The 25196-nt window shown below is 45.9% G+C and overlaps 1 protein-coding gene across 1 annotated transcript in view; it reads left to right on the top strand.

Annotated features, from left to right (window-relative positions):
* LOC143975011 (uncharacterized) overlaps positions 1 to 25196 on the top strand; it is a 76395-nt gene that overhangs the window by 34062 nt on the left and 17137 nt on the right. Inside the window, exons 11-13 of the mRNA XM_077476923.1 lie at positions 2089 to 2178; positions 13454 to 13526; positions 17385 to 17452. Of these exons, the coding sequence (XP_077333049.1) occupies positions 2089 to 2178; positions 13454 to 13526; positions 17385 to 17452 (231 nt within the window). The remainder of the gene's footprint in view (positions 1 to 2088; positions 2179 to 13453; positions 13527 to 17384; positions 17453 to 25196) is intronic.

Below are 25196 nucleotides of genomic sequence, written 5' to 3'. Positions count from 1 at the left end.
TTGCCCCTCCTGTCTGCCTTGTCCATTCAGAGAATGCAAATGGTGCTTGTGCCAAGCAACCATCCTCCTGTGTACAGCAAGCCAGTCGTTCAACACGAGACCTGTTGTTCTGTCAAAATCTCCAACCGCATCATTTCCAGAAGTCGTTTTTGACGAGTTGGCTGTATTGCCCATGCGCAAGAGCGCTGCGGGCACGTGCACAAGAATGTCAGGTAAAAGGCATCAAATACACCAACTGCTCTTACTGCCACAGCACGCCTGCGAGTCTTGCATATCACAGACTAAAAGAATGGCATCAAATACTCCAACTGAACTTGCTGCAGTGCGCTTGCATGGAAACAATGATAGAAACCCCTGTCAGATCTTCAACATTATTAACTGCCAAGATAATCTACAGAATAATGTGTGCATATGTAAGCGACTGCCAAGATAATCTACGGAACAACATTGTTCCATAGATTATCTTGCCAGTTCATCATGTTAATTGCTTTGCATCGCGTATGATAAAACTCCGTATTTTTTCTTCACTCTCCATGTATCTTCTTTCTTTTATGTGTGAAAGAGACGATCGTAAGATCTGATGGGGGATGTCAGTATTCCCGCGCAGACGCACTGCTACAATTTTAGTTGGCAAATTTGATGGGATTCTTTCAAGCTGTGATACGAAGGACGCGCAGGCGTGCTGCGGTGGCAAGAGCAGTTGGTGTATTTGATTGCTTTTATGTGACAATCTGACATGCAGAAGAAACCCCTTCTTGTGTACGTGCTCGTGCATGTGCAATACACTCACCTATGGCGCGGCTGGAGTTTTTGACAAGTTGGAGATTTTGGCAGAAAAATGGGAGCAAATGGAGAATACTGGAGTAGTGGTGTTTATTTCAGTGCTTTCCAACATCCAAGGACATTGGCCTGGTATAGACATACACTCAGGGGCGTAATTATAGGGGGTGCAGCAGTCGCGACCGCAACTGGGCCCTGTGATGCAGGGGGTCCATGCAGCCCCCTCTACATATGGTCGGCAGCAGCATAGGCAGCTAGGGGTACCAGTGCACCATGCACACGGGTGGCTGGAGGTAGAGGGTGACTAGCAGAGCTCCATGCTGTACTATCGCACTGGCTGCTATTTAGTTGTGCATTCCCCGCATGACCTGTGTCCTCGGCCGGCTCCTCAGAGTACCCCTCTCCTGCTCCACGCATTGCCGCTCAGTCCGATGTCTGTTCTCCCCAGCCAGAGTCTCCCCAGCCAGCCTACAGCTTGGTCATGGTGAGTGAGAGGACCCCATCCCCCACACACCATTACATACCCCTCCATCTCCCCCTGGGGACAGGGACCCCTTCTCAAGTGGGGACAGGGACCCCCACCTCCCCTGGGGACAGGGACCCCTTCTCACCTGGGGGCAGTACCTTCATCTGCCCTGGAGAAAAGGACCTCATCTCTTCTTGGGACAGGGACCCCATCCTGCCTAGGGACAGTCCCCCAATGGGGAACCTAAAAATGTAAAAAAAAAAAAAAATACTGATACCAGTGGTGGAACTACAGGGCTCACAAAGGTCATATCTGTGACCATGCCCTGGAGTTCCACCGCTGGAGGGAAGGGCCCTGGCTGGGGTTCAGGGGGGCCCTTCATGGTTTCTTGCATCGGGGCCCTGAAGGTTCAAGTTACGCCACTGCATACACTATATTAGCAAAAGTATTGGGATGCCTGCCTTTACACGCACATGAACTTTAATGGCATCCCATTCTTAGTCTGTAGGGTTCAATATTAATTGCGCCCACCCCTTGCAGCTATAACAGCTTCTACTCTTCTGAGAAGGCTGTGTCTATGGGAATGTTTGACCATTCTTCCAGTAGTGCATTTGTGAGGTCAATCACAGCGGGAGCGGGTTGTCGCCAGCCGCCAGCACCCGCTCCAGACCCAGAATTGTCAGATCACACACTAGGTACATGATCTGGCACAGGGCAGCTGCCCTGCCACAATATATGTCCGTGGGGCGGTCCGAAAGCCGTTAAATCATATAATATGATCTTGTTGAGAAATAATCCTGTTGCTGACATTTCTTATTCCTGTATGTTCTTATATTGTTTAGCTTTTCCAGGAGCACACAGATGGACCAAACCAGTTACATGTTGTTCCAGCTGTAAAGATCACTAAATCAGACTTACTTACTATGCCTGCTGTAAGTTGAACAACCTCTTACTTTGTTTATTAAAAAAAACACAGATCAGGTTTCTGTCAGACTCAAAAATCACAAGTAATAATGAAATGAGTTAGAATAAATCTGGAACAATGTATTAGTCACTAAGGCAGCACATACTGTAGTGTAGATGATTCAATTTTCTTTCCTTCCCACATAGGTAGAAGGAAAGAAAATCACTTGATTCCCCCATCAACACAGTGTGTGTTGATAGGGAAATGCCTCCTGCGGTGCTATTGTTTTCTGCCAGTGGGGGGTGCCTTCCCAGTAGGGATGAGCTCTGGTGTGTTCGCATGCTCCACGTGCAGAGCCCACCAGGAAGTCGGCGCAGCACTGCGCTAATCACAGACAGTGAGACATTGCCCGATCTCTGCAGCCGCGCATCGGGCAATGTCTCACTGCCTGTGATTAGTGCAGTGCTGCGCCGACTTCCTGGCAGGCTCTGCACATGGAGCATGCGAACACGCCAGAGGTCATCCTTACTTCCCAGTTGGCAGAACAAAATGATCACTGCTCTGAGGTAAATCTGCAGTGCCTTGAAAAAGTATTCCTACCCCTTGAAATTTTCCACATTTTATCATGTTACAACCAAAAACATGAATTTATTTTATTGGGATTTAATGTGATAGACCAACACAAAGTGGCACATAATTGTGAAGTGAAAGGAAAATGATAAATGGTTTACAACATTTTATACACATAAATATGTGAAAAGTGTGGCACGCATTTGTATTCAGCCCCCCAAGTCAATACTTTGTAGAACCACCTTTGGCTGCAATTACAGCTGCAAGTCTTTTTGGGGATGTCTCTACCAGCTTTGCACATTTAGAGAGTGAAATTTTTGCCCATTCTTCTTTGAAAAATAGCTCAAGCTCTGCCAGTCTTCCCACAGATTCTCAATTGGATTTAGGTCTGCACTTTGACTGGGCCATTCTAACATATGAATATACTTTGACCTAACCATTCCATTGTAGCTCTGGCTTTATGTTTAGGGTCGCTGTTCTGCTGGAAAGTGAACCTCTGCCCTAGTCTCAAGTCTTTGGCAGACTCTAACAGGCTTTTGTCTAAGATTGCTCTGTATCTGGCTCCATGCATCTTCCCATCAACTGTGAGTGACCAGCTTCCCTGTCCCTGCTGAAGAAAAGCATCCCCACAACATGATTCTGCCACCACCATGTTTCAAGGTGGGGATGGTGTGTTCAGGGTGATGTGCAGTGTTAGTTTTACGCCACACATAGCGTTTTGCTTTTAGGTCAAAAAGTAACATTTTGGTCTCATCTGACCAGAGCACCTTTCTCCACGTTTGCTGTGTCCCCTACATGCCTTCTCACAAAATTGCAAACGGGACTTCTTATGTCTTTCTTTCAACAATGGATTTCTTCCTACCACACTTCCATAAAGGCCAGAGTTGTCCCGTGGACAGATTCTCCCACCTGAGCTGTGGATCTCTGCCAGTCCTCCAGAGTTACCATGGGCATCTTGGCTGCTTCTATGATTAATGCTCTCCTTGCCCGGCCTGTCAGTTTAGGTGAGGGCCATGTCTTGGTAAATTTGCAGTTGTGCCATACTCTTTACATTTTTGGATGATGGATTGAACAGTGCTCTGTGAGAAGTTCAAAGCTTGGGATCTTTTTTTATAACCTTACCCTGCTTTAAACTTCTCCACAACTTTATCCCTGACCTGTCTGGTGCGTTCCTTGGCCTTCATAATGACGTTTGTTCACTAAGATTCTCTAACAAACCTCTGAGGGATTCACAGAACAGCTATATTTATACTGAGATTAACCAATTGCCTACAGGGCACTTTCACCCCCTTCCTGTCCAGGCCATTTTTTAGCTTTCAGCACTTTGAATGACAATTGCTCAGTTATGTAACACTGTACCAAAATGAAATTTTTATAATTTTCTTCACACAAATAGTTTTCTTTTTATGCTTTTAATTACTGCCGGGTTTTTATTTTTTTACAAAAAAAAAAAAGAGCAAACATTTGGGGGAAAAAAAGTTTTTCTTAGTTTCTGTCAGTAATTTTTCTCCTTTACTGATGGGCACTGATGAGGCTGCACTGATGGTCACTGATGAGATGCCATTTATGGGCACTGATTAGGCAGAATTTATGGGCACTGATGAGGCAGCACTGATGAGGAGGCACAAACATGTCGCACTAATAGGCACTTATAGGTGGCACTGATATGCGGCATGTGGCACTGATGAGCACTGATGGGCAGTACTTGTGGGCGCTGATAGGTGGCACGGATAGGCAGCACTGATGGACATTGATGGGCAGCACTGATGGGCACTGAAAGGCAGCAGTGATTGGCATCACTAATGGGCACTGATTGGTGTCATCAATGGACACTGATTGGTGTCATTGATGGGCACTGATTGGTGGCACTGGGGGGCTTTACTGCAATCAAGGCACTGATGATCAGTGTCCTGATTACATGTTCGGGTGTTCCCTGCGAGGAGATGCTGCTGATAGGCTCTCCTCGCCACACACTCTGTCAATGTGAGGCGATGAGAGCCGATCACCAGCACTTCCGCATTTACATGTGACCTGCTGTGATTGGACACAGATGATCATATGGTTAAAGATCCGGCTCTTTACAGAGATCGAGGTTACCCTGCGACCTAGCAATACGGTGTGGCTGTCGCGCTGCATGCTCCCGTGGGTGCGCGAGAGCGGCCATTCTGGGCGCCGTCATATGACGTATACCCAAAACGAGACCCACACTGTCCCTCTGATGGTGGGTTGGCAGGAAGAAGTTAAATTACACACAGGTGGACTCTATTTACCAATTAGGTGGCTTCTGAAGGCAATTGGTTCCACTAGATTTTAGTTAGGGGTATCAGAGTAAAGGGGGCTGAATACAAATGCACACCACACTTTTCAGATATTTATTTGTACAAGATTTTGAAAATGATTTATCATTTTGCTTCCACTTCACAATTATGTGTCACTTTGTGTCGGTCTATCACATAAAATCCCAAATAAAAGAAATTTTGGTTGTACCATGACAAAATGCAGAAAATTTCAAGGGGTATGAATACTTTTTTAAGGCATTGTACATATCTAAGTTAAAAGGAGTTTTTTTTATACTGCTTTCATTATTTCAGGTCATAATACCTTTTATGGATGTAGAAAGGAGAGAAGCTCTAAATTAAAGTGTATGCTTGGGAAAGATGACAGCCTCTGACATAAAAATATTTAAATATTTTATCCATGTCTGGTGGAACTAGGAGTCTTCCAAAGGCTCCTATGAATTAAATTTGATCTTCTGATCATGCCTACTCCACTAGTGTAGTTTTCATCTTATTCTCGCGGCATATCAATCTTAGTACATTAACACGCTCTTAATACTTTCCAGTAGTGAGCTGACAAATGCTATCACAATTGTTGTATTCCATCCATCTATCTCTATGTGGTGAATGCAGTAAATGAATAAAAACATTGCAAAGTCCCCCATTATCTGTTCACCAGGCTGGTGGCAACCTACATGCCACCATGGGGGCAGGTTGATTCCACATAATTTCTCCTCATGCTAGCCCCTTTCACAGCCATCCCATTGAAGAGACCATCAGGTATGTTTGCTTTAAGTGGGATCCTTTTTATTGGGGACTTTCTTAAAGCACCCCAAATTATGAAGGGTGTGCAGGCTGGCAGGGTGCCACAGGATCATGGCCTGCTTGCCATTTGGATACCATCTCACTAGTCGAGTATGCTGGGCAGGTAACTTCAAAAGGGTGGTCCGTTTGTTATTTTTTGTTGTTTGTTTTTTTCGTTTACAAAGATTTTATTGAAAAGTAACAAGGTTATGAGACAATACAATAGGCTTACAGTTGGATATCGGTACAGGTAGTTTCAGATAAATATAATTCAAACAGATCTTCTTCTAACCGTGTACACATTCACTGGATCAGGAGAAACCCTAGGTTTCACATAGATGTAGCACAGGCCTGGCCTGGAGCTTGCCTGAAGCCTATAGTAATCATACCTGATAAAGTGGAAAGATGGAAAAAAGAGGAAAGGAAAAGAGAGAAAAGGGGGGAAAAAGAAAAAAAAAGGGGGGGGGGAGGGAAGGAAAGAGGGGAAATGTGAAGAGACAAGAGCAGGGGGAATAGAGTGGTCCAGAGAGAAGAGAGGGAGGTAAGAAAGGGGAGGGGGGATTGAAGAGGAGGAGGACGGGCGCGCACGGGGTGCGCACCACTGAGCCCCTACAGCGACAGCAAGGTAACATCGAATCTAGGAGAATGGTGGTACTCTATCCAGGGTTGCCAGACTCTAAGAAATTTGGTATGAGTGTCAGAGAGAACAGAGGACAGTTTTTCATTGACCATGACATCATTCAGACGGTTTTTGACTGCCTCAAAGCTAAGGGCCGGGGTTCTCCATGCCCGCGCTATTGTCAGCTTAGTTGCGGTAAAGAGATGCTGCGCCAACTGTCGTTCTGAGCGTAGTAGGTCAGGTATCGCTTTACCGAGAAGAGCCTCGAATGGATCCTTTTTTAGGTTCACCCGAAGTAGGCTGCGAAGCAATGCGTAAACCCTGACCCATAGTCTGCGCACCTTCGGGCACGTCCACCAAATATGGGCCATTGTGCCCTCCTGGTCACACCCCCTGAAACAGAGAGAGGAGCATGAGGGAACGAAGCGGGCTAAACGTGTCGGGGTGTAATACCACCGGTATAGGACCTTGTAGGCGTTCTCTAGGATCGTGACGTTGCATGAGCATTTTGACAGGGTCAGGGTCATTGCCTGCCAATCTTCCGGATCCAACTCCCTCCCCAGGTCCCTCTCCCACTGCAGGTGATAGGATCGCACCGTGGGTTTCCTCTTGGCGATCAAGGCTGAGTATATTAATGATATCAGACCAGGAGAGTGGGGCCTGGATCTGCAGATGCTTTCAAACGGAGACAACCTGTAAGGGGTATCCTGGGATTTGGTAAGGCTCTGGAGGAAGTGATGAATCTGAAGATATCTAAAATATTCCCGCAAGGGTACATCATGAGACGAGCGCAAGGCTGCAAATGGTAGTATTCTAGTGGGTGCAAGTAGTGAGTGAACGTCTACGAAGCCATTCTGGGTCCACCAATTGAATTGCGCAGGATTATCGAGACCCGGGGGGAAAAGAGGGCAACGAAGGAGTCGCAGCAGCGGGAGATGGGGAGAAGCCAACCCTGCGGAAAACTTCACTGAGTCCCAAACCCTCAAAGTGTGGGTCATGCAGGGCCCCGTAATCGTGGGGCGGTGTTTTGGCGGGAGCCAGGGTAGGGAGGAAATGGGGATGGGGTCCACTTCGAGTAGGTCGATCGCCGCCCACAATGGGAGCTGATACGTTTCGTGGAGGTGAGAGAGGGGTGCTATGGCGGCTGCTGTATAGTAGTCTCGTAGATTTGGGACCGCAAGGCCTCCATTCGCTCTTTTAGCAAACATGATTTGTCTGTTGATACGAGGGCGAGACGACCCCCAGATGAATTGTAGGACCCTGCGCTGATGAATATTAAGGATATGCGAAGGAACCGGGATTGGGAGGACCCTGAAGTAATACAGTAGCTTCGGGAGATACGCCATTCTGATGGCTGATATCCTCCCGAACCAAGAGAGGGGTAAAGATGACCACGATGTCAGCATATCTGTTAACTGCTTAAACAGGGGTGGGTAGTTGGCCTGATATAGAGCCTGGTATGTGGAGGTGATGCGAATTCCCAAATATGGTAGAGAGGAGACCCATTGATAGGGAAAGGCCGATTGCAGATCCCCCAGTAGCTCCCGGGACAGGTTGATCGACAATGCCTTTGATTTGGACGGGTTGATCTGAAGCCCTGAGAGTGATGCAAACGTCCGTAGTAGGGCGTGTAAATTGGGCAGGGTGGTTCTGGGGGAAGTGACAGAGAGGAGAATGTCGTCGGCAAACAAGGAGATCTTATGAGGAGAACTGGCAATTTCAATGCCCTTTATATCAGGGTGCGTTCTTATCGCTTCCGCCAGGGGTTCCAGCGCTAGTACAAACAGAAGGGGTGATAACGGGCATCCCTGGCGGGTCCCTCTTCGAATGTCAAAAATGGGGGATTCAAACCCGTAATATTTTATTTTTGCTCTGGGGGAGTCGTAAAGCGCCGACATCCAGGACATAAACGGGGACCCGAAGCCAAAATGCCGCAGAACAGACATAAGATAGGGCCATGACAAGGTATCAAAGGCTTTAGTCATGTCGAGGGAAAGAAGCATAGATTCCAAGGAGCGAGCATGAGCTAGGTGTTGAAGTTGTACTATACGGCGGATTGCGTCGCCAGCCTGTCTCTGGGGCACAAAACCGACCTGATCTTTTTTTATCAAACGAGGGAGGAACGAGTTTAGGCGTGTCGCCAAGATTTTCGTCAGGAGCTTCATATCAATATTGATAAGTGAGATAGGCCTGAAATTGGCCCAAGATGAGTGATCTCGGTCCGGTTTCGGAATCATAACTACGTTTGCCGTCAGAAGATCCGGGGTGAGAGGACAGCCTCTCTTTACCGAGTTGTACATAGCCACCAGATGGGGCGTCACAACTGGTGCCAGTTTCCTATAATATAGCGCGGTATAGCCGTCCGGCCCGGGTCGCTTGCCCACCTTAAGTTCTTTTATAGCTTGTAGAACCTCCGAGGGTTGAATGTCCCTATCCATAAGGGCGACATGGGCCCCGGTCAAGGATGGGAGCGAGAGGCCCGCGAGAAAGTCCGCCGTGCTTTGAGTGGAAGCCCCCTCTGATGCCGCATACAACTTCGCTAGACGAAACCCAAACTCTTCTAGAACATGCTTCGGGTTCCCAGAAAGGACATTGTTGCGATCTCTCAGCGTGATTGGGGTTATTTTGGGGGCAAATATTCGGAGCCTGTTGGCCATCATGCGCGTGGGTTTATTTGCTCTCTGGTACCATCGCTGACGGGACCAGCGGAGTACCCGCTCAGCCCCCTCAGTTAGGCACAGGTCAAGCTCAGATCTGATTCGTTCCAGTAATTTACGGTTGTCCGGGGTAGGAAACTGTTTAAACCTCTCGGATATATCTGCCAGTCGGGACTCCAGCTCCTTTTGTTTACTCTCTCTAGTCTTCTTACGGGCCGAGGCTAGGCCAATTATACGTCCGCGCAAAACTGCTTTATAAGCCTCCCAGAGGATCACCGGTGAGGTCACTGAGCCCAGGTTCTCCCGAAAGTACTCCTCAGAGGCCTTGACAATCTCCTCTGTAGTGTCTACATGAGTAAGGAGCGAGTCGTTCATGACCCAAGGAGAAAGTCGGGGTCTATCTAGGATAGAGTGGCAGACAATCAAAACAGGGTCGTGGTCAGACCACGGTACGGCCAGGATTGAGGCCGTTACCACCAGTGGCAAGTGTCGTCTAAGCATAAACATGTGGTCAATCCGTGAATGCACTTGGTGGGGGTGGGAAAAATGGGTATAGTCTCTGCCCTGCGGATGGCATTCCCTCCATAAGTCAACTAGGTCATGGGATTGTAGGGCTCGGGTGAATAATTTGGCGCTCGACGTCGGACCATTTTTCTCCGGCGGGTGTTTATCCAATTTAGGGTTAAGAATTAGGTTGGAGTCTCCTGCCAGTAGAAGAGTGCCCTTACCATGGGAGGCCAGCAGCACGCAGACATGGGTCAGAAAGGGTCCCGGGTTAACATTGGGGGCATAGTATGTCAGTATGGTCACTTCCGCGTCATGGATAGTGCCTTGAAGCAGTAAATACCTGCCGTCAGGATCAGCTATCTGTTTAGCGCATCTAAATGGAGCTGACTTGCGGAACGCCACGAGAACCCCGCGCTGTTTGGTTGGGGCATTAGCCAAAAAAACCTGAGGAAATTGAGCGTCAAAGTACTTAGGATGAGAGGTCTCAGAAAAATGTGTCTCCTGTAAGCAAGCAATATCAATGTGTTGTCTGCGAAGAAACTTAAAAACTTTAACCCTCTTGTGGGGGGAGTTCATTCCCTGAACATTCAGGGACAACCACTTAATCGTCATTGATAGAGTAGCAGAAAATCGCTTACCTGGAGCCGAAGCGCACACCCCGCGCGGCCGAAGGAGAGAGGGAATAAGGAAAGAAGAAAAGAGGGGGGTGGGGAAGGAATAGAGAGCATCATTATAGCATGGAAAGTAGAGACATGCAATGCTAGGTACCAATAATTATTACACAGTAAGATTGCTATCGGTCGTGGGACAAAAAACCCACTACGCGGTTGGGAGTTGGCTCGAGCAGAAGCCAGAGCCAAGAACCAACACATGGGGGAGCGGTGGTCCGTCGGAAACCACCTGACTTAACATTAACGATTATTGCAAATGTCAAAGAACCTGACAACAGTGGCATAACTGCATAAACAATAAAACTAATCATCAGTAAAAATAAACAGAAAGAAAAATAATTCTGACATGAGGAACAGAGAACCTGTAAGCTAAGGCCTGGAAAAAATAGCCGGTAAACGGTAAGTCTTCTGATCCGAAGAGAGAGGGAGGAGAAAAAGAAAAAAAAAAAAAAAAAAAAAAAAAAACCCCAACCTCCACAGGCAACCTGCAGATAGTACCGTCTAAGTCAGACAATAAAAACGTATGAACCCGTGAAACCCAAAAAAAAAAACCCCCCAAAAAAAAAACAAAAAAAAAAAAACCCTGGGACGGGTCAAGGGCCACGCCCTTTCTTGAATGAAACAGTCTATGCATAGGCCCCTGGAGTAAGAGCGTAAGAGCAGGATAGTAGTCACGGTACTAGACCTCCTGGACTAATAGTTCCTTAGTAGCAATGGGGCGCCCTGCTTCGTAAGGTCGTGCGTCATGGGTCACTATAGCCCATTTCTTTGAGGGCCAGAAAAAAAAACAAAATAAATAAACTAAATAAAGAAATAGACAAATAAAATATTGGGTAAGGGCGGTGGACAAAAGGGGGGGTTGGGCTGTTGCGGCTGGGGGGGAGAAAACAGTCCTTCCCTGAGTGAAAACAGTGCTTCTAGAAATGATGGGCTATGGTAGACCAAAGTTGTGGGTAGCCCTAGTCCATTCAAAATGTAAAAAAAGGGGGGGCTCAGCGTGGCTCCCAGTTAAGTCACAATAAAGGATATATGGATACTTCCTTCCTTTGGTCTGGGCGCCCAAGTTGCAGCAAACTTTCTCGCTACTGGTCCGCGAGATGTGTGGCGGCAGTGGGCAGAGAGAAGAAAAAAAAAAAAAGGGGTGGGGGGCAGTCAAACAAGTCAAAACAGAAATGCGGGATTCTTACTGTCGTCTAGCGATGTCCGCCCGAGGAAGCCTCTTGGAATTTCTGAGCCTTGAGAGAACGGAGGGCTTGAGATCCATTCTGAGAAGATTGTGAGGATCGCAGTGGGGCTCTGGAGGGACCCGGGCGGGCCACAGCAGCCTCAGGCTGAGAGGGAGGAAGGTCAAACTGAAGTTCCTGGAATTGCCGTCGCAGGTCTGGCAGGGAGGAAGCGTGAAACTGATGACCCATGTGGTAGAAAGAAAGTTTAAAGGGGAATCCCCACCGGTAGCGAATGTTCCTGGTTTGTAAGATTTGGAGATAGGGCTTCATATTCCGCCTCTTAGCGATAGTGACCGGGGAAAGATCCGCAAACAGTTGAAGGGGGTTGCCTTGAAAAGATAAGTCAGGCAATTCCCTGGCGGCTTGAAGGAGTCGCTCTTTGGTTCTGTAAAAATGAAATTTTATGATTACATCTCTGGGCGGACCTTCCGTGGGCTTGGGAGCGAGGGACCTGTGTATGCGATCGAATTCAAGGCGTTCGGTCGTGATATCAGGTGCGAGCTCTTGAAAGAATGCAGTTGCTGTTCCCTGTAGGTCCATTACAGTCTCCGGGAGGCCGCGGATTCGGAGGTTGCCCCTGCGGGCCCTGTTTTCAGAGTCCTCAAGCTTATCCTGTAGAGTAATGAGTTCCGCGTTCAGCTTTTCTACCTCCTCCTCGTGACCTTCCAGCACCGTGGTCGCCAGGTCCATCCTCTCCTCCAGCTGATTTGTGCGGTGTCCCAATTCCTTGAGGCCCCTCACCAGTTCTGCAGATAGTTTACGGGAAGCTGCGTTGATCTCGTCTCTCACGATTGTGCGGAATTTCTGTAGCAGGGCGTCGGAGCCGATGTCCGCCGGGCTCGTTAAATTCGAGGGGAATTGGGACAGGCTATCGTCCGAATGTTGGGTGGTGTCATCAGGTTCTGGGGGTTCGGGCGCCATCTTGCCTTTCCCTTTCACCTTCCCCCGGGCAGGAGATGCTTTCTGTTGTGATCTGTTACGGGGGCGATTCCGGGGCGTATTATACATAACCGCCTCTTGCTAAGTAGCGCACGGCCAGGGCAGTAGCGGCAGTGAAATAGGACTGGGTATGCCTTATATGTCAAGTGGTATTTTCCGACGGCGCGACACTAAGGGACTACACTGTCATCCTCCTAGCGTCCGCGCAAACATCCCCACACAGTTTTGTCAGTTTCTCTCAGGGCCCTCCAGGGCCACTGACATGTATTGGGTGCTGTAAGTTGCAGAAGGTTGCTGGGGGGGGCCAGGTCTAAGCCCAGGAAGCATTGGGTGCCTGCTGTATTATGGAGGGTGTACCAAGATGGCCGCCTACCTCTGTCTCAGGGTGTATGTCTGCTGGTCTTGCTTCTGAGCAGGGCTGGGCAGGTACCTCCGCGCCCGAGCCTCAGGCCGAAGGGGTCCACACTGACCGGCAGCGAAACGACCCCCTTAGTGTTCGCGCACGTTCGCGCCGTCCAATACTCCAGGGCGGAGGCTCCGGCGTGTCCGCAGGCCTCAAGATGGCGGCCGGGACTCGGAGTGCCGAGTAGGCCGCAAACCTGATCGCGGGCCCCGTGGATGCAGACAGCGGCCAAAATGATGCCGTCCCCTCTCCTAACAGCACTGAGTCCGCCGCCGGCCGAGAACCGGCCTGATGAGGGCGGATGGCGGCAGATAGAGGATTAGGCCAGCGGAGCTCAGCCAAGGTACGTCCTCCCCTTGCTGCGGCCGGCCACGCCCCCTTGTTGTTTGTTTTTTTCATATTCAAAATTAGTATTTCAAACTAAATGGTGCAGTGTTTATGGCAGAAGCAAAGAAGATTCGTTTATAAGACTCATGAGCCAGGTCATTTATAAAATCAATGATCGGGAATCTTCAAATGACAAATATTAGATGGAGCCTGTAAGCTTCAGCTGTAGAATAGTGTGTATAAATTAAGTAAATTATAAATCTAGTTTTTAATATTAACATTTCCTTCCTTTTCTTGTTTTTAGGGTGGCGTTACTTTGTTTGGTCTAAAGTATAACATAGCTGTTGGCATTCTGTTCATTGATGCCTGGCTTAAAGGTAAAATCTCAGCTTGAAAACGTGAATCTAAATAGGTAGATCCTTTTTTAGAAAATCATTTCAACCTGTACCTGTACTGCATGTAGAATCAACACTCAAAATATCATCTACCAACAATAGAAAAAAAGTTGGTCTTTAAAAGTGTTCAAACCACCTCTCAGAATGATTGTCTGAACACAGATATAGGTTAAAAAATGTTTTTTTTATTGTTACAAAATTCAATAAAAATATGTTAGGGTTAAACATCCCTTAGAACCAAGGAGGTCTATCTCAACTCATTTTTTCAAACCCCACCACCCCTGAAGGTAGTGATTCCTCCCTCTGTATATATAATATTAACAAAGTATTGTAATACAACCAAAATGACAGAAGATAACGAGCATGGAAATATCACATTAGGAAGGGTTTCACAATTCTGAAGCATTTCGTCTTGACGGCTTTTTCAAGGGCTCAGAGGAGTGGTAAGAAAGAATTGCTAGAAAACAGGAAAACATATACAAACTATACATCCAAAGCATATTGTTCATCATAAATTTCTATATCAAATGTTTGATTTATAAAGACATACAGTAGACACGAGAGAGTATATCTCGGGGTGTAACCCTAGTGTGTGCACTCATCCAGTGATTACCACCTTGTGCACATCCTTTGTATGATCGCAGTGGGAGAGATTCTTTGGCTCCTCCCGGGATATATTCTATCTCATATTTGGGCAGCACAGTGGTGTAGTTGTTAGAAATTTTGCCTAGCAGTAAAAAGGGTCGCTGGTTCAAATCCCAACCACAACACTACCTGCCTGGAGTTTGCATCTTCTCTCTGTGCCTGTGTGGGTTTCCTCTCACACTCCAAAGACATGCAGGTAGGTTAATTGGCTGCTGTCCAAAATTGGCGCTAGTATATGAATGAGGACCTTGGCTTATGGGCTCCTTGAGGGTAGGGACCAGGGCAGCTGATAGGGCAGTACAGCCAGCCCTCCTGTACTGGGCCCAGGCCTCATCACGTCAAAAGGGGGACCCGGGGAGCAGTACTGCCTTATTGCTGATATGTGTGACTCTTGTGCAGTGCTGCTGGCTTCTAATTTTCTTTTCTTCCTCTGGCTGCACTGCTGGAGGATCGGTTCTAGTATCTGCACCCCCTTTTGTCTGGGACCCCTGTGTGCCCCCCCCCCCCCCGCAGTGCTGCTGTCTCCCCTCCTCTCCTCTCCTGCCAAAAGCTGCTGAGGGCACACAGGTGGGTCAATTCAGAGTGGTGAGCGTGGGAGGACACACCACCCAGAATGAACACCGTGAGCGATCAGGTACAGATATTGCCTTTGTGCCACTATTCACTTAAATGGGTATGGTTAAACAGGGGTATCATTTCTACCATGACTGCAAAGCATAGCATCACGAGCCTTGCATTTTAGCAAAAATATAATTTGATATTTTCGGAGGAGATGGGCCCAGTCAGGTAGGCTGTACGGGGTCCCGTGATTTCTATTAGCAGCCCTGGTCGGGACCAATATGAGTGTGCAATGTACAGGGATAGGGACAATTGTAGACACTCACTCAGGTTGAACTGGATGGACTGGTATCTTTATTCAACCTTACTAACTATGTAACTATATCTACTGTAAGTCTTTAAAAATCAAACATTTGATATAGAAATATATGATGAAAAATATGCTTTGGATGTATCTGTTTTCTAGCAACTCTTTGTTGCCCCACTTCTCTGCTTCTCACCAAAAATAAATACAGGTTTTATTGAAAAAAAAAACTCCTATACATTTTCTTAGTTTAGCAGATATTAAATATTTTACAGTACTTTATAACGGTCAGTATGCTATTTAAATGGACTGTACATAATGGTCCTAGGAAAGTTTCTTAATATACTGTCCTGTAAAAGGCAAATGTTTTTGTACATATCAGCTTTGTTACATGTACTTGTCTACAGTCATGTAAAATTTCTATTGTTTAACCTAATTTATTTATTTAAGGTACTTATATAGCGCCATCAATTTATGCAGCGCTTTACATATACAGTGCCCTGCGAAAGTATTCGGCCCCCTTGAACTTTTCAACCTTTTGCCACATTTCAGGCTTCAAACATAAAGATATTAAATTTTTATTTTTTGTGAAGAATCACCAACAAGTGGGACACAATTGTGAAGTGGAACGAAATCTATTGGATTTTTGAAACTTTTTTAACAAATAAAAAAATGAAAAGTGGGGCGTGCAAAATTATTCGGCCCCCTTGCGTTAATACTTTGTAGAGCCACCTTTTGCTGCGATTACAGCTGCAAGTCACTTGGGGTATGTCTCTATCAGTTTTGCACATCGAGAGACTGAAATTCTTGCCCATTCTTCCTTGCAAAACAGTTCGAGCTCAGTGAGGTTGGATGGAGAGAGTTTGTGAACAGCAGTTTTCAGCTCTTTCCACAGATTCTCGATTGGATTCAGGTCTGGACTTTGACTTGGCCATTCTAACACCTGGATACGTTTATTTGTGGACCATTCCTTTGTAGATTTTGCTGTATGTTTGGGATCATTGTCTTGTTGGAAGATAAATCTCCATCCCAGTTTCAGGTCTTTTGCAGACTCCAACAGGTTTTCATCCAGAATGGTCCTGCATTTGGCTGCATCCATCTTCCCCTCAATTTTAACCATCTTCCCTGTCCCTGTTGAAGAAAAGCAGGCCCAAACCATGATGCTGCCACCACCATGTTTGACAGTGGGGATGGTGTGTTGATGGTGATGAGCTGTGTTGCTTTTACGCCAAACATATCGTTTTGCATTGTGGGCAAAAAGTTTGATTTTGGTTTCATCTGACCAGAGCACCTTCTTCCACATGTTTGGTGTGTCTCCCAGGTGGCTTGTGGCAAACTTTAGACGAGACGTTTTATGGATATCTTTGAGAAATGGCTTTCTTCTTGCCACTCTTCCATAAAGGCCAGATTTGTGCAGTGTACGACTGATTGTTGTCCTATGGACAGACTCTCCTACCTCAGCTGTAGTTCTCTGCAGTTCATCCAGAGTGATCACGGGCCTCTTGGCTGCATCTCTGATCAGTCTTCTCCTTGTCTGAGCTGAAAGTTTAGAGGGACGGCCAGGTCTTGGTAGATTTGCAGTGGTCTGATACTCCTTCCATTTCAAAATGATCGCTTGCACAGTGCTCCTTGGGATGTTTAAAGCTTGGGAAATCTTTTTGTATCCAAATCCGGCTTTAAACTTCTCCACAACAGTATTACGGACCTGCCTGGTGTGTTCCTTGGTCTTCATGATGCTCTCTGCACTTTCAACAGAACCCTGAGACTATCACAGAGCAGGTGCATTTATACAGAGACTTGATTACACACAGGTGGATTCTATTTATCACCATCAGTCATTTAGGACAACATTGGAACATTCAGAGATCCTCGCTGAACTTCTGGAGTGAGTTTGCTGCACTGAAAGTAAAGGGGCCGAATAATTTTGTACGCACCACTTTTTTATTTGCTAAAAAAGTTTAAATTATCCAATAGATTTCGTTCCACTTCACAATTGTGTCCCACTTGTTGGTGATTCTTCACAAAAAATTCAAATTTTATATCTTTATGTTTGAAGCCTGAAATGTGGCAAAAGGTTGAAAAGTTCAAGGGGGCCGAATACTTTCGCAAGGCACTGTATATTGTAGATTCACATCAATGGATATTTGATACTATTTCCTGTTATTTTTTGTTTTCAGTTACTTACATTTGTCATTCATCTTTTCCATTTCCAAGTTTTCCATACCTTTATTTTTGTTACAGAAAAGTGATATTTGAATAGAATAGAAACAGAATTGCTATACATTTGTATATATATTTTCACGCATATTAGATCTAAGTGTTTTTTATTTTAGGTAATGGCCATTTCTTCTACAATGGAAAAGTTGAGGATTCTGCCACAGCTGAAATATCTCGATCTCAGGTATATTAATGCATATGTGTTTAACATGGGATGTATTTAAAGTGTTTGTCAACCCCCCCAAAAAAATACAGATCCAGATCCCTTAACCACTTCAATACCAGGCACTTTTGCCCCTTCTTGCCTAGGACAATTTTCAGCTTTCAGCGCTGTCGCATATTGAATGACAATTGTGTGGTCATGTAACACTGTACCCAATCTAAATTTTTATCATTTTCTTCCAACAAATAGAGCTTTCTTTTGGTGGTATTTAATCAACTCTGGGGTTTTTATTTTTTGCTAAACAAACTAAAAAAGACCAACATTTTTGAAAAAAAAAATGTTTTTCTCAGTTTCTGTCGTAAAATTTTGTTTTCTCCTTCAATGACGGGTGCTGAAGAGGCAGCACTGATGGGCATTGATGAGTTGGCACTGATGGGAACTGAGGCGGCACTGATATGTAGAATTGATGGGCACTGATAGGTGGCACTGATATGTGGCATTGACAGGTGGCACTGATGGGCACTAATAGGCGGGACTGATTGGCACTGACAGCACTGATGGGCAGGACTGATAATGAGGTACTGACAGGTGTTCCTGCTGGGCACTGTGATGGGCACTGAGAGATTTTTTTTGAAAGGGGAACAGACTGGCAGTCTTTTGGGCGCTGATTGCCAGGTGATGGGCACATCTGATGGGGCTGTGCTGATAATGTGCTTATTATCAGCACAGGCCCCCCCCCCCCTCTGACAGGGGCAGTCACTGATTGACTCTCCCTGCCAGCGCGAACCGAGGAATGTCGTTTACTGGCACTTCCTGGTTCACACGATGATCAGCTGTGATTGGTCCCGGCTGATCACGTGGTAAGAAGCCTCACGATTGGAGATGCTGCATGTCAGACTGACGAGCCACACTCGCAAACGCAGCGCGCTCTCATGTTATCCTGCTGGACGTCATATAACACTCAATCAGGACAGAAGCACTTCCCAGCCGTCAATCTGCTATAGGCTGGGCAGGAAGTGGTTAAAGCAGATTAAACAGCACAGTGCTTGTGCTGTGTAACCTGCCCCCTCTAAACTGTAAAAAACCTCCCTGGATCTGCCACTTCCTGTATCCCCCTCTCTGCGCTGACCACCAAAATCAGGGCTTCGGAGCCCGGACCACCGTGGTCAGAGTGCCTTCCTCCATTATACGCAGACCTGCTCCCTGCTAGCCTCTCTCCCCCTCACCCCCTCCTCCCTGCATGCTCTGTGTCTGTATCTCTGTCTGCTCCTGGCAGCAGAGTTAAAGCTATTCTTTCTGAGTTTTAAATAAGGCAGCGAGGGACTGTTTCTGTCCCCACTAGGAAGAATTATCCTTAACTATTTATGCTGGTGACCAGGACTTTAAGTGATGCAAAATAAATTCTAAATTGTATAGTTGTCACCAGTACTGGAACAAAGGGGATATCCTTTTAATGGATTTACTTTATCTGGTAACAGCTCACTATGTAACAGCTCTGTAACAGCTCGGTAACAGTTCACTCTGGCATGATTCCTGTTTTGTCCTTGCGTATCTACAGGACAGTAAGGCTGGATTCACACCCATTTTTAGTGCTTTTTGCATTTTGCAGATTTGCTCTACAGAACATGTTCCATAGGAACCCATGGTAAATGGACTGTAATGCAAATCTGCAAAATGCAAAAAGCACAAAAAATGCATAGGTGTGAATCAGGCCTAAGTGAAAGGAATTCTTCCCAATAGCACTAAAAAGATGGGGTTTTAACTATTCCCTATTTGTTTTCTTTTATCCAAAAAAGGTTTTGCTTTGGGTGGACTTACTCTTAACCATCACAGTTAACAACTAAACCATTCACCTAACCCTGAAATTTAACCTTTAACACCTAGACTTGAAATTGAACACAAACTTATCCTTTAAAACTGGAATATATCCCTGCAGTGTGCCTCCTCTCCATGCAATGCAGGGGTTAAATTATTTACTCTAGTCAAGGGGTCTCCAAACTGTGGCCCTCCAGTTGTTCAGGGACTACAATTCCTATCATGCCTAGTCATGTCTGTAAATGTCTCATGGGACGTGTAGTTCCACAACAGCTGGAGGGTCGTAGTTTATAGATCACTGCGTCACTAACAAGCATTTAATTCTTGCAGTGCAGGGAGACCTACGGCAAAGTTATTCTTTTCTGTTGCTCAGAGTTTGGCTTTATGCGCATGGCCATAAGAGGGCATATATTTTGCATGGAGAGTAAATAACTGGTGCATAAGATCCACTGGCATACAGCCTCTCATTGCAGTGAATGGCTGTAGTGTACACTAATAAACAAGGCACCAGCGATTGCGTAAACTCAAGCATGTGTACCACTGTATAATCTTGGAAGCAGACAGCCTGCATCCAGGGCTGTGCAACGGCAACTTGTATAGTAATAGCATAAAGTTATTCATTGCAAAGAGAGACTATACGCTGTGCCTGTGGATCCCTTATGCTGGTTATTTATCCTCTACCAGTAAACATATACAGTGCCTTCCGAAAGTATTCGGCCCCCTTGAACTTTTCAACCTTTTGCCACATTTCAGGCTTCAAACATAAAGATATACATTTTTTATTTTTTGTGAAAAATCACCAACAAGTGGGACACAATTGTGAAGTGGAACAAAATCTATTGGATTTTTGATTTTTTTTTAGCAAATAAAAAACTGAAAAGTGGTGCGTGCAAAATTATTCGGCCCCTTTACTTTCAGTGCAGCAAACTCACTCCAGAAGTTCAGCGAGGATCTCTGAATGATCCAATGTTGTCCTAAATGACTGATGGTGATAAATAGAATCCACCTGTGTGTAATCAAGTCTCTGTATAAATGCACCTGCTCTGTGATAGTCTCAGGGTTCTGTTGAAAGCGCAGAGAGCATCATGAAGACCAAGGAACACACCAGGCAGGTCCATAATACTGTTGTGGAGAAGTTTAAAGCCAGATTTGGGTACAAAAAGATTTCCCAAGCTTTAAACATCCCAAGGAGCACTGTGCAAGCGATCATTTTGAAATGGAAGGAGTATCAGACCACTGCAAATCTACCAAGACCTGGCCGTCCCTCTAAACTTTCAGCTCAGACAAGGAGAAGACTGATCAGAGATGCAGCCAAGAGGCCCATGATCACTCTGGATGAACTGCAGAGAACTACAGCTGAGGTGGGAGAGTCTGTCCATAGGACAACAATCAGTCGTACACTGCACAAATCTGGCCTTTATGGAAGAGTGGCAAGAAGAAAGCCATTTCTCAAAGATATCCATAAAACGTCTCGTCTAAAGTTTGCCACAAGCCACCTGGGAGACACACCAAACATGTGGAAGAAGGTGCTCTGGTCAGATGAAACCAAAATCAAACTTTTTGCCCACAATGCAAAACGATATGTTTGGCGTAAAAGCAACACAGCTCATCACCATCAACACACCATCCCCACTGTCAAACATTGTGGTGGCAGCATCATGGTTTGGGCCTGCTTTTCTTCAACAGGGACAGGGAAGATGGTTAAAATTGAGGGGAAGATGGATGCAGCCAAATGCAGGACCATTCTGGATGAAAACCTGTTGGAGTCTGCAAAAGACCTGAAACTGGGACGGAGATTTATCTTCCAACAAGACAATGATCCCAAACATACAGCAAAATCTACAAAGGAATGGTTCACAAATAAAAGTATCCAGGTGTTAGAATGGCCAAGTCAAAGTCCAGACCTGAATCCAATCGAGAATCTGTGGAAAGAGCTGAAAACTGCTGTTCACAAACGCTCTCCATCCAACCTCACTGAGCTCGAGCTGTTTTGCAAGGAAGAATGGGCAAGAATTTCAGTCTCTCGATATGAAAAACTGATAGAGACATACCCCAAGTGACTTGCAGCTGTAATCGCAGCAAAAGGTGGCTCTACAAAGTATTAATGCAAGGGGGGCGAATAATTTTGCACGCCCCACTTTTCATTTTTTTATTAGTTAAACAAGTTTCAAAAATCCAATAGATTTCGTTCCACTTCACAATTGTGTCCCACTTGTTGGTGATTCTTCACAAAAAATAAAAATTTTATATCTTTATGTTTGAAGCCTGAAATGTGGCAAAAGGTTGAAAAGTTCAAGGGGGCCGAATACTTTCGCAAGGCACTGTACTTTGACTACATAGTCAAGAGATTTACTTTAATGCCCCCTACTGAGAGTATACTTACATCCCTTCCACTCCTATGCTCACTTGGGGAAGTGAAGTGACATTCCCAGCACTTTCATGTCTGGGGGCATCTAACTCACTCTATTTGCTCCTATGTAAACATGCTGGTGATTGGCAGCTCAGGCATACAGCTTTATAACATGGGGTTGGGCAGAAGAGAAAGAGAGAGTTCTCAATTCTATGTAAGATTTAAGTCTGAATTTACAGTACAGTTTAAACAGGGCTACCTTTCTTCATTCCAATGAGTGAAGAGATCAGCAAGAGATGGAAGGTACAGTTGTGCTCATAAGTTTATATACCCTGGCAGAATTTATGATTTCTTGGCCATTTTGCAGAGAATATGAATAAGAACATAAAAACTTTTATTTTCTTTTATTATCAATCAACTGTGTTTACTCTTTTTAAATCATAATCACAACAGAAACTACCCAAATGACCCTGATCAAAAGTTTACATACCCCAGTTGTTAATACCGTGTATTGCCCCCTTTAAATCAGTGACAGCTTGAAGTATTTTATTGTACTTGTGGATGAGGCTCTTTATCTTCTCAGATGGTAAAGCTGCCCATTCCTCTTGGCAAAAGGCCTCCAGAGTGGCTCAATAATATTGTGGTCAGGAGACTAAGATGGCCACTCCAGAAGCTTTTGCCAATGACAGGTCGACTTGGCCTTGTGTTTTGATTCATTGACATATTGGAATGTCCAAGTACGTCCCATGCGCAGCTTCCTGGTTGATGAATGCAAATTTTCCTCCAGTATTTTTTGATAACATACTGCATTCAACTTGGCATCAATTTTGTCCAAATTTCCTGAGCCTTTGTAGCTCACACATCCCCAAAACATCAGCGATCCACCTCTGTGTTTCACAGTAGGAATGGTGTACCTTTCATCATAGGCCTTGTTGACTCCTCTCCAAATGAAGCGTTTATGGTTGTGGCCAAAAAAAATTTTGGTCTCATCACTCCAAATGACTTTGTGTCAGAAGGTTTGAGGCTTGTCTCTATGCTGTTTGGCAGATTGTAAGCGGGATACTTTGTGGCATTTGTGTAGTAATGGCTTTCTTCTGGCGACTCGACCATGCAGCCCATCTTTCTTCAAGTGCCTCCTTATTGTGTATCTTGAAACAGCCACACCACGTGTTTTTAGAGAGTCCTGTATTTCACTTGAAGTTATTTGTGGGGTTTTCTTTGCATCTCGAACAATTTTCCTGGCAGTTGTGTCTGAAATTTCAGTTGGTCTACTTGACCGAGGTTTGGTTTCAATAGAACCCCTCATTTTCCACTTCATGATTAGAGTTTGAACACTGCTGATTGGCATTCTTAATTATATCCCTTTACTGTTTTATACAGTTCAACTACCTTTTCCCGCAAATCCTTTGACAATTCTGTTGCTTTCCCCATGACTCAGAATCCAGAACTGTCAGTGCAGCACTCGGTGAATGATTCAAGGGTCTGTCAGGAGTCCAGAAACTCATTGACCTTTTATACACACATACTAATTACAAGGAAACAGATCACTGATGGTTACCTTTAATAGCCATTCAAACCCCATTTGTGTCAACTTGTTTGCATGTTATCAGGCCAAAATCATCAGGGTATGTAAACTTTTTATCAGGGACATTTGGGACGTTTCTGTTGTGTTTAGGATTTAAAAAGAGTAAACACAGTTGATTGATAATAAATGGCTTAAGCCAGGGGTGTCCAAACTTTTTTCAAAGAGGGCCAGATTTGATGAAGTGAACATGCTCGAGGGCCGACCATTTTGTCTGACATTCTTTAAACCATTAAAATTCGGTCTAAGTGTGTTCATCCGAGCACTAATACACGGCCCAACAAGAATTATCTTGCCTTTGTGCTGTGTGTGGTGAACAGATGAGCTCGGGTGTGTTATTTGGATATACTGTATTTAATCGGCTTATACCACACACCTTAACTTTAAAAAGGAAGTCTCAGGAAAAAAAAAAAAATAAAAATCTTACATTTTAAATAAAGACATGTGAAGCAAAATAAGGGTCAGTGCCCATCTGCAGCCCCCAGCGTATTGCCATGAATGCAGCCCCCAGCGTATTGCTATGAATTCAGCCTCCACCATATTGCCATGAATGCAGCCCCCAGCGTATTGCCATGAATGCAGCCCCCAGCGTATTGCCATGAATGCAGCCCCCAGCGTATTGCCATGAATGCAGCCTCCACCGTATTGCCATGAATGCAGCCTCCACCGCATTGCCATGAATGCAGCCTGCACCGTATTGCCATGAATGCAGCCTCCACCGTATTGCCATGAATGCAGCCTCCACCGTATTGCCATGAATGCAGCCCCCGGCGTATTGCCATGAATGCAGCCCCCAGCGTATTGCCATGAATGCAGCCCCCAGCGTATTGCCATGAATGCAGCCCCCAGCATATTGCCAAGAATGCAGCCTCCACCGTATTGCCATGAATGCAGCCCCCACATTGCCATGAATGCAGCCTCCAGCGTATTGCCATGAATGCAGCCCCCAGCGTATTGCCATGAATGCAGCCCCCAATGAATGCAGCCCACACATTGCCAGGAATGCAGCCCCCACATTGCCAGGAATGCAGCCCCCACATTGCCAGGAATGCAGCCCCCACATTGCCATGAATGCAGCCCACACAATGCCAGGAATGCAGCCCACACATTGCCAGGAATGCAGCCCACACATTGCCAGGAATGCAGCCCCCACATTGCCATGAATGCAGCCCCCACATTGCCATGAATGCAGCCCACACATTGCCATGAATGCAGCCCACACATTGCCATGAATGCAGCCCACACATTGCCATGAATGCAGCCCCCATATTGCCATGAATGCAGCCCCCATATTGCCATGAATGCAGCCCACACATTGCCATGAATGCAGCCCCCATATTGCCATGAATGCAGCCCCCACATTGCCATGAATGCAGCCCCCATATTGCCATGAATGCAGCCCCCATATTGCCATGAATGCAGCCCACACATTTCCATGAATGCAGACTCACCATTACCATCAGTGCAGCCTGATTCATGTCCTCTGCAGCCTTGGAGGAGACAGGGAGGGGGGCGGGATGAGCGCCGACAGACATACAGGAGAAACTCCTGTTTCTATCGACGGCCTCTTTAATTGAAAGTCCCGCCTCCTGTGATGGACAAAACGGTTGTCCAATGGCAGCGCAGGACGGGACTTCCTTTTACACAGGACGCTGTCCTGTATCCAAGGCACTCGTCCCGCCCCCTCCATGGCGGCAGCCAGCACATCTATCTTTTATGGCCCCCGGCGATCGGGGATTCGTTGGGGGCCACAAAAGATATATATGTGAACATGACCAGACGGGCCGTCCGAAACCGGAACGCGGGCCGCGATTGGCCCGCGGGCTGGACTTTGGACATGCCTGGCTTAAGCCAAACACTAAGCATGAGTGAAAGAAAAGTTTTTGTGTTATCATTCATATTCTCTGAAAAATTACCAAGAAATCATAAATTCTGCCAGGGTATGTAAACTTATGAGCACAACTGTAAGTATTAACAACTGTGGAGACTCGCAATAAGATTGTTTTTCCCTATATCTG

The sequence above is a fragment of the Lithobates pipiens genome, unplaced genomic scaffold (genome assembly GCF_037356315.1).
Source record: "Lithobates pipiens isolate NorthernLeopardFrog02 unplaced genomic scaffold, aLitPip1_a1.2 Scaffold_13, whole genome shotgun sequence".
NCBI classification, from domain to species: domain Eukaryota; kingdom Metazoa; phylum Chordata; class Amphibia; order Anura; family Ranidae; genus Lithobates; species Lithobates pipiens.
The sequence above is the reverse complement of the archived record's forward strand: the minus strand, read 5'-3'. Positions and strand labels throughout refer to the sequence as shown.